Source organism: Orbicella faveolata, unplaced genomic scaffold, assembly GCF_042242905.1.
Source record: "Orbicella faveolata isolate gen_17 unplaced genomic scaffold, um_ofav_v1 contig_26, whole genome shotgun sequence".
NCBI classification, from domain to species: domain Eukaryota; kingdom Metazoa; phylum Cnidaria; class Anthozoa; order Scleractinia; family Merulinidae; genus Orbicella; species Orbicella faveolata.
Genome location: NW_028301554.1, coordinates 1676372 through 1689412, shown reverse-complemented (window position 1 = coordinate 1689412; position 13041 = coordinate 1676372). Strand labels below are relative to the sequence as shown.

At 38.6% G+C, this 13041-nt stretch overlaps 1 protein-coding gene across 4 annotated transcripts; it reads left to right on the top strand.

The window, feature by feature from the left end:
* Window positions 1-5396: 5396 nt before the first annotated feature.
* Window positions 5397-12277, top strand: LOC149107560 (uncharacterized). Of its 4 annotated transcripts, XM_089295141.1 has the most exons (3): window positions 6657-11526; window positions 11690-11778; window positions 11939-12069. In XM_089295141.1, the coding sequence occupies exons 1-2, from the start codon at window positions 6720-6722 to the stop codon at window positions 11746-11748; spliced, it is 4866 nt and encodes a 1621-aa protein (XP_089151267.1). In that variant the 5' UTR covers window positions 6657-6719; the 3' UTR covers window positions 11749-11778; window positions 11939-12069. The 4 variants fall into 4 exon arrangements, 2 of the variants coding, with proteins under 2 accessions (XP_089151267.1, XP_089151270.1); XR_016208900.1 differs by lacking the exons at window positions 6657-11526; window positions 11939-12069 and adding an exon at window positions 5397-5460 and having other exon boundaries at window positions 11690-11779; XR_016208899.1 differs by having other exon boundaries at window positions 6657-11778; window positions 11939-11971.
* The last annotated feature ends 764 nt before the right edge of the window (window positions 12278-13041 follow it).

The following is a 13041-nucleotide window of genomic DNA, read 5'->3' as shown; positions in this document are numbered from 1 at the left end:
AGAGTTCCAAAATGATTGGAGCTCGCGAATCTTTACCAGTAAAGCCTTGTCCTTAAGTGTATTTCTTTGTAAGCGCCACTAATCCTATTGCAATATCTCCCACTAGTTAGTTTCCCTTTCTAAATAGCAACCCTTTACACGAGAAAGTGACAGAACATGCACTGACTACCAAACTCTCACAGAACACTCCATAATTTTCTCAGTTTATTTTTTAGGACCAAACTGTTTTGTTAATGTGCAATTTGTAAGATCTGGAAATATGGAATATAGAATCTACTTTATTGCTACAATCTGTATTTTTACTTGAGGCAAACGGAATTGAATGACAACAATTCCAACTGAATTGCTTGATAATTCTTACTTTAATGCCCTCACACAAGAGATCCTCTTCTCTCACATTAAAGTTTCGCCTTCAGACTTGTTTGAACAGCAGAATAGGTATAATACATGTTACACAACTTTAAAGGCTATCTATATATATATATAACCAAAAGAGCTACCCGAGAAAGTCCTCTCTTATTGATTTCTTGTTTTGTTTTGTTGTTCTTTTTTTATTTATGTATTTTTTTTTTCTTTTTTTTTTTTTGGCTGTTAGAGAAAAGATATTTTGACCAACTTCCAGAAGGTTTAAGCCTGCCATATTTTCTTTTCATGAATTTAAAGATTCTGCAAACAAATTTATTAAAAGCTTGGAATTAATGTACAACTAAATTTAGGCTACATGGTTACAGTGGTAAAACTCGAAAAAGCGTTTCATCCACTGATTTCCAAACAACTCAAAATTCGTCCAAAATACACCCGTTCGGTAATAATCATCTTAACAATAAGATTTGTTTCCTAAGAAATTGATAACGAAAAAGCTCCAGAACGGTGTAAAGGTTTGTTTTCCAAGACGAGACCGGACAATCTCCAAAACCGGTGATAACAGGTGCTACTTGCGTGACAAAATATGGTGACATATGGCGTTGGGAAATTCCCCAGCGACACTTTCGAGGTTTCGCTTTCAAGAATTTCGTGATCGTACAAAGTACAATTTTATTTGTTCGGAGTATATGCATCTTGAAAACAAGTTAAACTTCAATTTTATCGTGTAATACTTATTAAGTGTCTCTACATTTAGATAGCCGCTTCAGTCTAAAGGTTTGTTTTCTCGGTCGAGGCTGGAAAATCCGCAACTCGGTGGTGGCAGATGCTGCTTGCGTGACCAAGTATGACAGTATTGGGAAAGTCCCTTGCCGAGTGTTTCGTGGATTCACTTTACAAAGTGAAATTCGCCATGGTGTAAAGTACAATTCCTTTTGTCTAGTATAATTATCTTGAAAATTTAAAAACAGATAGTCTGATTTCTTTGTTATCCAGAACAATAAGGAAATTGGGAAAAATGTAATTGATCAAATCCGACAAAAACCTTTACAACTCTACACTGATGATGTAAAAATAATTTCATAGGCAAGAGGTCTATCTCCATATATTTCAATAATCAAGATAATAATTAAGAATTTATAGTGCGAAAATTCAATATGGATAATGCACATTACAACTCAAATTATCTAAAGCTAAATGTAACAAGCCCTATAGTTATAATTACGGCTAACTAATCTAAGGGTGGATCAGGGTCAGTGATCCAAGATCACTCGGATCATGGTGCATTAAAGGAACCGATGAATCCGTGACCAGAGTGGATTCGGCGGTTCCTTTGATGCACTATGATCCGAGTGATCTTGGATCACTGATCCAGATCCGGATCACCCCAAAGAAACGCACCCTAAAGCACAAAAGTGGTAGTTATAATTTGTCTATTTGTACAATGTACATGGTAGGTAAAGTCTGCATACGAGCCTAGTGGCCCATCAGGCCGGAGCTTATCCCGGTTTCTGTAGCAGGAAGCGACTTGGAGGCTTTAATGGCGGGCTTCTTTTTGGGTGGAGGGCTTAACAGCAAGGGGAGGGGAGAGGCTTATACTTGCCAAGAATTTTGCGTTTAAAAATTAGTTTTTCGGTTTATACTTAAAATCGATATGGCCTCTGAAAATTGAAGCTGCGTTCAAGTTTCTGTAAAAAATTTCTCTAAAATTAATGATATGAAGCCAAGTTCAACGTGACTTTTAAACTATGAACATCACGCTTCGAAGTCCTTGAGAGTATTAAAGAACATAAAATACAACCATGCTCTCCAATAGAAGGTTTATAATCGGAAAACGTTTTATCTTTCTTAGAAAGAATTAAATCTAAATATCATTAGACCATGAATTTGTATTCAGGGTGGGTTTGTTAATGCCACGGTTTTTTCTTCTGCGATTTGGAGGATTGTAGGGCGACCATTGGTAAACGACTTCGCTAGTGAGGGAATCATGCCTGATATAAAAAGCCTCCAAATATTTAAAGAGGTTTTAAACCTTAGTAATTGTTGTAATTTTCAATTCTTTTGAGTGTGGTATTGAAGGAGGTACTGGCTTATGTAAGATTTTTGGGCGGCAAAAGTAAAGCCGCGCCAATGAGCTCTTTGTAAAATTTCGCGTATTTACAAGTGTTTCGTAGATCGGTTTCTAATTCCTTGGCACAGTTCATCGCGCCATGCCTTTATCTTCAGAACTTTTGCGCGTTCAGAAACTGAAACGTTTATGCTAACGAGGCAAGCGTTGTAAACAAACATTCCCCCTGTTATCGTAAGTTTACAGTGAAGAGATTATAACGAGTTCTATGTCCTGAATTGAAATAAGCTGTCCAATAATTTCGCCGACATAACTTTTCAGTGTTTTTGTCGCGTAATTCCTAATTCGTTGGCGTGGATACGTTTGACATATTTTCATTATTTTCGTGCATATCATTAAAAGTTCATTAAAGTTAACCCGCCAAAACTTATCCACCGAATGTCATCGTTTCGATTCTATTATTACACCAGCTTGCTGTGACACAAAGGCTGGCGATATTGCAAAGATAATGAGAGCCGATAACACTCGCTTTCCGTTGTTACTCGTGTTTTTCTATATTTTTAATAGTATTTTTTCAAGCTGAAGCTTTGTGCTTTTGTCAGATTTTGAACGTGATCCACAGAAAAAAGCGCACCTGAAAACGTAATCGCGAACATTTTAACAGCCACCATTGGACGATGTTGTTAATTTTAAACCCCGTGAAAATAAAAGCTATCATTGTCTATAAGAAAGTGCACACTTCTTGCTTTGTATTATGTAAAGCAGTGGCAAGAAATATGAAAGAGGGCTATGCAGGATCGTATAGGTGTAGGTAGGAAAAGCTAAGATAAGTATTTTCAATTTCATTATCGACCGTTCATTCTGTTATTTCATCCATTTCGTCTTTTTCTTCCGCACTAGCACTCTCCCCCACCCGCCCGACATTGCCCCACCCCCTCCCCCTATCCCTCCACTCAAAACATACGCAGGGGCACAATAAAGGTCGGCACACACGAGGGGACTAATACTCCCTGTAACAAGGCCCTGCAACAAGTCGCGGGGACAAATTCCATCGTACGAACTAGCCATTTTTGCTTCAAAATCTAGTCGCTGGGACCAATCCCTGCGACTAGTCCCACGAATTCAAACTGGTTTGAATTTTTGGGAGTAGTCCTTGCGAGTTGTTCCTCATAACGCTTTGTGTCCCCTTGTGTGTGCCGACCTTTATATTACTTCGAAACCAAAATATTCCCTGAAAAACGCAAGCCTGAACCAATCTTGGTAAATTTTTTCTTGCTTCGAAGATGAGGATGTATTTATGAAAATTTCAGCTTTTTTGCAAACCTGACTGTGACCCCTGTAACACTCTGTAATAATTATTATTGACGAGTTCCTTGTATGATAACATGACAATTTGCTTCCTTGGGATGTCACGTGATAGGAGTCATTCATTTTCTCAAGAAAGTGAACAATCAAGCAACATTTCGATCCACGGATATATTCTTTTTTTGTTAATTTGGGAGAAAACTTACAAAAAACGGCGTTATTTTAATTTAAAAAATTAAAATGCGCCATACATCCTTTGTTTAACCATGAAGGTGATCGGCAACGTGGACCTCTCACTAAATTATCAAATAAAAAATATTACAAAGTAAAGAGCTAGCTAAATAAAAGACCCATATACAATGATAGGATGATAAGACTTAGATTAACAGATTTAACCTGAGCTAGAAAAATATTATTCATTGATAAATTCAATAATAAACGTCGGTTACATACATGTATGTATCATGTTCCATATATTAACTTGGAAAAATAGTTTTGTGAATATTCATTATTATTCACACACGACTTTTTAATGAACGAGATTTGGCGGAAAATTTCCAAGATAAATGGAGTTTATCAATGGCGAATAAGAGAGAAAATATAAAATTTTTCAATGATTAGGGAAACATGTAACCCCTCTGGGAGGCTGTCAGTTTTCAAGCTACTTAGAGTTCTCGAGGTTTTGTTACTAAGAGCTGTGTATCATGTTGTATTCTTTTTGATCAGTTAAGTAATTTTGTAGCAGTAATGAAATTTAAAATCTTCTTAAATCGCCTTCCCACCCCTCGCTACCGCAGATTTCTAAAAATACTCTCGTGATTTTTTTTTTTTTTTGCATGGCTGTTTTTTTAATAACACTATCTCAGATGCTTTCATCTTATTTTTGATGTATATTCGCCTTACATGGTGATCGTGACAATTGCAAATTTCGCTTTTAATTTGACAATAATTTCGTGTTAGTGTATCTGTGGTCTCTCGTCGTAACTGCTGTTAATTATTATTTGTAATACCATTCGTTTATTAGTTGTCTCTAGTCATTGTTGTCAATTTTAGTCTCTTTAGTTCTCTTGTTGCCTTCAGTTGTATCTAGTTGTACCTAGTTGTATATTCATAATTCGTGTAAACATGCCCCGCCTAGATTAGCTCAGCTATCCGCCGGGATGTTGTAATTGTAATTTTAATTTGAAAACAAAAATAAAATGTATGCATGTATGTATGTATGTTAAAAATTAATAAAAAGCCTAATTATCTAAAAAATGTATTTATATGACTTCAGCCCCATCGTATGGACCATATAAGTTTAATTTTATCCTTTCCTCTAACGAGAGAAGAAAATTCGTTCAGTATGATTTGAAACTGACTGACACCGGGCTAAATATGTTTACCTACTCTGTACAACAGTCGCCAAAAATTCACAATCAGCGATAAACGATAAACGATATAAACTGTGATATAAAGGTGAATTTTTAAAACTTCATTGTTCTTGGGGAAAGTGAAAACACATTGTTGTTCATTCTTCTTCTAGAAAATAAAATTATATCTACCTAGAAAACGCCATTTTCTAATCTCTCAGAGGAACGGCTGACGTTGAGATTCACGGATTTCCGGTCTTTTCAGTTTCCAAAGCGAACAATATCAAATGAACTTGACTGAGTGCAATTTACTCCATACAAGGAATACGAGTTTTTAAATCAACTTCAGTATTTCGTTTCTACGTTGGCGTGGTAAGTGCTACTGACATTGTATTTTCTTCATCTGTATTTAGAAGGTCTGGATGAGAGTGCTGGAATTTTAGTTATTAGTCACGTTTTCGGTGATTTTTATTTTTTTTTTAGCCCATTTCCCAACGATCACTAAATTTGGCAGATCGCAGATCTTAGCCATCAGTTCATAATTGCGTCATTTCTTAGCTGACAGTTCAAATTTTGATAAATTATTTGCTATAATTAAATGAAACCTCTTCCAGACCCTCTATTTACCATTCAACTCAAATAGAACTAATATAAAACTAGTTATTTTAGTTACAAAGTTCAAGAGGAACTTCATAATATTGTTGCCATTTTATAGTTAAATCTCATTCAGTGATAAACAAGTGCTTCCAGATTTTACTGCCTGGCCCTTTTTTTTGCGCCTAAAAAACTTGTAGCAGTTTAATAGTTCTAGATCCAGATTACAAATTACACAGGTTTTCCTCGCACAACAACAGCATCCTCTTTATTACCTTTTTTCATTAATTAATACAGAAAGATATAAAATATTGCTAAAATTTAGGGTTCTGGCAACCCGAAATAACCACTAGGTTAAAAATTCCGGGTTGCCAGTTTACAAATTGGTTAGCCAAATTTTGGCCGGACACATACGCGTACACACGGATACACATACAAAATATAATATATACCAGAAAGTAAAGAAGAAAAATCAAACTAAACGGATTTTGCTTTATTCAGAATTTTATTTGCCGTTCATTTCATAATAATATAATTGTTTTAGCCAGTCAGTTTCTAGTTATATTCTTCCCTGGCCTCAAAATTGTTTTTTTGCCCAATATTTCTGTCGCTTAGATCAGAGTGTTTTTTTCGCGCCGAGTTTAAAACAGTTATGTCACCGGGAAAGAAATTTCACTTTGGTACTTTCCGTTGAGAGTGGTTCAATCTTCGCTCGATATTCAGAGTTATTTCCGTCGCTCACTTCAGACTTTTATTTGCAGCTAGATTCAGAATTCTAGTTGAAAGTATTTTCGCCCGGATTTAGAAACTCTTTTGCGCAACTTCTATGTCGCTCAGTTAGATATTATTTTAACTTCTTGTATTTTCGTAAACATGTCTGCCCTAATTGAATGCTTGAAACGCGTTTTGGCGTGTAAAGAGGAATGGATTTTTTATTATTCGTATTTTTGACAATATACCCTCGAAATCGATGCTTTACGCTTTGTTTTATCCTTTTAAGAGGATTTTTTTTTACAAGACTTACAGAAGAGGGCGTCATGAATGACCTTGAAGAAATTATACGAGCAATCTGTATTGGCGTCGTTGTTGCCACGTTCCTTTACATGACCGGTCGTGCTAGAAAAGCAATCGAGTTATGCAAGGAAAGCTTGGTTTTACTAAATAATAAAGCACTGGAGAAAGAAGAGCAGTTTGGTAAATTTCTTTACGAGGCAATCTATAAAACAATGTTCGCGGCGTACTTTCGTATCCGTGATCACACAAATGCAATAACATACGGTAGGAAACTTCTCGCCGTTGAACGGAACCGTGGTAAAACAGTCCAAGAGGGGAAACTTTGCATAAAGTTGGCAGCAATATGGAGTGCTCAATATAAGTATGTTGAGGCAAAAGAACTTTATGAAAGAGCAATCAGTGTCATGATCAAAACAGGAAATAGGAAAGAGGAAGCACACGCTTGCACAGGGCTAGGAATTATGCATTACTCTCTTAATGAATCTGGCAAAGCAAAACAATATATCGAGAAAGCACTTGCGATCGCAATTGAAATTGGTGACAGAAAAGCAGAAGCAGCATGTTATGGACACCTAGGAACAGTGTTTAAGTCTCTTGCTGACTATGCCAACGCAAAAGAATATCTCGAAAAAGCACTTGCGATCGCAATTGAAATTGGTGACAGAGAAGGAGAAGGAACATGTTACGAAACCCTAGGAACAGTGTTTAAGTCTCTTGCTGACTATCCCAACGCAAAAGAATATCACGAAAAAACACTTGCGATCGCAATTGAAATTGGTGACAGAGAAGGAGAAGCAAGATGTTACGAAAACCTAGGAACAGTGTTTATGTCTCTTGCTGACTATGCCAACGCAAAAGAATATCTCGACAAAGCACTTGCGATCGCAATTGAAATTGGTGACAGAGAAGGAGAAGGATCATGTTATGGACACCTAGGAACTGTGTTTTGGTTTCTTCCTGACTATGCCAACGCAAAAGAATATCACGACAAAGCACTTGCGATCGCAATTGAAATTGGTGACAGAGAAATAGAAGCAATATGTTATGGAAACCTAGGAAAAGTGTTTATGTCTCTTGCTGACTATGCCAACGCAAAAGAATATCTCGACAAAGCACTTACGATCGCGATTGAAATTGGTGACAGACAAGGAGAAGCAGCATGTTATGGAAACCTAGGAACAGTGTTTAAGTCTCTTGCTGACTATGCCAACGCAAAAGAATATCTCGAAAAAGCACTTGCGATCGCAATTGAAATTGGTGACAGAAAAGCAGAAGCAGCATGTTATGGACACCTAGGAACAGTGTTTAAGTCTCTTGCTGACTATGCCAACGCAAAAGAATATCTCGAAAAAGCACTTGCGATCGCAATTGAAATTGGTGACAGAGAAGGAGAAGCAGCATGTTACGAAACCCTAGGAACAGTGTTTAAGTCTCTTGCTGACTATCCCAACGCAAAAGAATATCACGAGAAAGCACTTGCGATCGCAATTGAAATTAGTGACAGAGAAGGAGAAGCAACATGTTACGAAAACCTAGGAACAGTGTTTGTGTCTCTTGCTGACTATGCCAACGCAAAAGAATATCTCGACAAAGCACTTGCGATCGCAATTGAAATTGGTGACAGAGAAGGAGAAGCAGCATGTTATGGACACCTAGGAACTGTGTTTTGGTTTCTTCCTGACTATGCCAACGCAAAAGAATATCACGACAAAGCACTTGCGATCGCAATTGAAATTGGTGACAGAGAAATAGAAGCAATATGTTATGGAAACCTAGGAAAATTGTTTATGTCTCTTGCTGACTATGCCAACGCAAAAGAATATCTCGACAAAGCACTTGCGATCGCAATTGAAATTGGTGACAGACAAGGAGAAGCAACATGTTATGGAAACCTAGGAACTGTGTTTAAGTCTCTTGCTGACTATGCCAACGCAAAAGAATATCTCGACAAAGCACTTGCGATCGCAATTGAAGTTGGTGACAGAAAAGGAGAAGAAGCATGTTATGGAAACCTAGGAAAAGTGTTTATGTCTCTTGCTGACTATGCCAACGCAAAAGAATATCTCGACAAAGCACTTGCGATCGCGATTGAAATTGGTGACAGACAAGGAGAAGCAGCATGTTATGGAAACCTAAGAACAGTGTTTAAGTCTCTTGCTGACTATGCCAACGCAAAAGAATATCACGACAAAGCACTTGCGATCGCAATTGAAATTGGTGACAGAAAAGGAGAAGCAGCATGTTATGGAAACCTAGGAACTGTGTTTGAGTCTCTTGCTGACTATGTCAACGCAAAAGAATATCTCGAGAAAGCACTTGCGATCGCAATTGAAATTGCTGACAGACATATAGAAAGAACATGTTATGGAAACCTAGGAACAGTGTTTATGTCTCTTGCGAACTATGCCAACGCAAAAGAATGTCACGAGAAAGCACTTGCGATCGCAATTGAAATTGGTGACAGAGAAGGAGAAGCAGCATGTTATGGAAACCTAGGAACTGTGTTTATGTCTCTTGCTGACTATGCCAACGCAAAAGAATATCTCGAGAAAGCACTTGCGATCGCAATTGAAATTGGTGACAGACGTGGAGAAACAACATTTTATGAAAACCTAGGAACTGTGTTTACGTCGCTTGGTGACTATGTCAACGCAAAAGAATGTCTCGAAAAAGCACTTGTTATCGCAATTGAAATTGGTGACAGAGAAGGAGAAGGATCACGTTATGCAAGCCTGGGAACATTGTGTATAACTATTGCTGACTATGTCAACGGGAAAGAATATCTCGAGAAAGCACTTGCGATCGCAATTGAAATTGGTGACAGACAAGGAGAAGGATTACTTTATGAAAACCTAGGAGCTGTGTTTATATCTCTTGCTGACTATGTCAGAGCAAAAAAATATATTGAGAAATCACTTGCGATCGCAATTGAAATTGGTGCCAGAGGAAGAGAAGCACGTTCTCGGGTTAAGTTAGGAAGCGTGTTACTATCTCTCGGTATAAACTATGCTGACGCTAACAAATATTTCGAGGAAGCACTTCTGTTTGCAACTGAAACTGGTGACAGAAAATGCGAAGCAATATGTTACAGTTGGCTAGGAGATCTGTTTGAGCGTCTGGGTAACGATGTTAAGGCCAAAGAATATTATGAGAAATCACTTTCTATCGCCGTTGAAATTGGTGGCAGAGTAGTAGAAGCAAGTACGTACGTGAAGTTAGGAAGTCTGTTTATTCTTCGCCATGAATATGTCAAGGCTGAAGAATACCTCGAGAAGGCACTTTCAATAGTTAAGGAGGGAGTTCAAGACTTTAAAGTGGAGTTTTTCTGCTATCAGAACATGGCAAAGGCAAAGATACCACAGGACAAGAAACAGGAAGCGTTTCCCTATTTGTTTCACAGTATTCAAAAATGCGAAGAATGCAGAGGCTTTCTCAAAGACAATGATGATTTCAAGGTACTTTATTTAGATGTGTACAAATATCCCTACAAAAGACTCAGTACATTGCTTTGTGCCGCTGGGAATCCTAATAGAGCTCTCTATGTTGAAGAGCTCGGACGAGCTAGGGCCCTATCAGACTTGATGGCAGCTCAGTACTCTGTTGAACGGCAAATCTCAGCTGACCCACAATCATGGACTGGCATTGAAAATGTCGCCAACCTAGAAAGCGACTGTACCTGTCTGTACATTTCATATGATGATCAAAATATATTATTGTGGATTCTGACAGCAAGTGGAGTCATTGACTTCCGAGAAAGCACAGTGGAGAAAAAGACAATGTACACTAAACAAGCTAATAATTTGGATACTTTTTTTAATAACGTGGCCGAAAACTTCCGCAGCTTTGGTATTTTACCTCCGAAACTTTGCGAAGATCGATCTTTCAATAGCATTGAACAGACACCAGATTCCTCTGAGGAAGACAACCTCGTCGTTTTACGACAACGGGGACGTGAAGTTGATCCCAGACCAAATCTAACTTTGTTCTACAAAATGATCATCGCTCCTGTGGCCAACTTACTTAAGGGGTCCGAGATCATCATTGTTCCTGATCGCCACCTGTACCGTGTTCCATTTCCAGCTTTACTCGATGACAGTGGAAAGTACTTATCAGAGACTTTCAGGATTCGCATTGTTCCCTCGTTGACGGCTCTCAAATGCATTCAAGACAGTCCTGCCGACTATCACAGTCAGACGGGAGCTCTGATAGTGGGTGATCCTGACGTTGGTGAAGTGCTCTGGAAGGGTTGCCGAGAAACCATCTCACCACTGCCCTTTGCAAGAAAGGAAGCAGAGATGGTTGGACGACTGCTGGGTGTTCAGCCTTTGATAGGACAGCAAGCAACTAAGCAGGCGGTACTTCAAAGAATAAATTCAGTGAGCCTGATACACTTTGCTGCACATGGTAATGCGGAGAAAGGAGAGATTATTCTTGTGCCTGTTAGAACTGGTAGTCGACTTCCACGTGAAACCGACTGCTTATTGACGGTGTTTGACATTTCGCAAGTTCAGCTACGAGCCAAACTTGTTGTACTTAGCTGTTGTCACAGTGCTCGCGGACAAATTAAAGTCGAAGGAGTTGTTGGAATGGCTCGGGCATTCTTAGGATCCGGTGCACGCTCAGTGTTAGTGGCACTGTGGGCTCTAGAAGACAGGGCAACTGAGCAGTTGATGAGTCGTTTCTACGAGCATCTTTTTCGTGGGGTGAGTGCCAGTGAATCTCTTCACCAGGCCATGAAGTGGATGAGAGAAAACGGCTTTGCCAAGGTTTCCGAGTGGGCGCCGCTTATGCTGATTGGAGATAACGTGACAATTGACTTTGGAAATAAAAGTAAGTACAAAGTTTCACTTAAGCGTGGGAATGGACTACAAGGTAACGTGCACGGAGAACTGGGGCCAAACTGTGTCAGTCTAAAGCATGCATAAAGGCAAATTAGCTTACAAGAAATAATGATTTATATCTTGGTTGTTTTCTATCTTTGTTTTTGTTGCAGGAAATGATGACCTAAGCAATGGAGGGCCCCAGGCAGATATCAAGCAAGCAATGACCTGAAAACCTTCTTGCAAACGTGACATTTGAAAAGTAAGTGCAAACATTTCACTCTAGCCGGGCAATGGACTGCAAGGTAACCTGCACGAGGAACTGGGGCCAAACTGCGTTAATCTACAGCTTTGAAAGGGAAATGGTTTACTTGAAAAATGATTTATAACTTGTTTTTTCTCTATCTTTGTTTTTGTTTCAGGAAGTGATGACCTCAGCAATGGAGGGCTCCTGGCAAACACAAGCAAGCAATGTCTTGACAAACCAAGTGTAAAATATGTTGATTTTATTTTCGTGAAATTTTCTGAAAAGGCATTTTCTACGACATTTCAACCGAAATTTGAAAAGGCTTCTTCAAAGTTTTTTTTGAAGTTCTTTAAAAAGCAATCAGTGTTTTCAGTGTAGTAAATAAATAACTTAGTTAGTTTTCAGTGTACTTAGAATTCGAACACACGTCTTGTTATTATATGAGTGATTATATCAATGTAACAAGAAAAAGTAGAAAAAGAAAAAAAAAAGAAGAAAAAGGAAAAAAGTACAACTGAAATAGTTTTTGTTTATACATGGATGAGCCTGTAAATGGAAGGCGGTGGGGGAGGGGGGGTTAAAACTGTGAGGGGATTATAACGAGAATTTTATAACAATCGGAATACGCGTAGGGTCGATTACCAGACGCTGTTAGGGAGGGGAGCCCCTGAAAGTAGACCGGACAGGAGAGAGCGGCGAAAATCGCGCTTAAATACGCGTGTAACGCACAAGTGTTATCACACGTTTAATATAACCAGGTCAAACCCTTTTGTGGTGTTGGAAAGTGGGTTGTTAAGTATAACGAAGTCCACCCAAAAATATTCTATAGTAGGACCTTGGCACTGAGCCGATATTTTTAGGTCACTCAAAGGTTCTTCCCAATAACAGCTGCTTAAACTTGAACCACTCTCGTTCGCGCGTCTTATTCCGTGTCAGCCGGCTTCGCTCATATATATAAACAATAGCCTCCATTTGGCGCGAAAATATGCTAGGATATTTGTCCGCGGACATTATTTGTTCCGAGAAGCGAACAGTTTTCCGAGAGCGTAGCTCGAGGAAAACGTGAGCCTCGAGGAACAGATAATGTTCAAGGACAAATATCCAAGCATATTTTCGCCTCAAATGGGGGCTATTGTGTTTATTATTCTTCAAATCTTTTTCGCAACGCGCGCAGTTTTGAAAATTGGGGAATATTCTCGGATATTCCCCAGTTTTAGCTGGGGAATATTCGGTAACGTGACGCGTTTAGACCAATCGCGCGTGAGCGAAAATATTTGA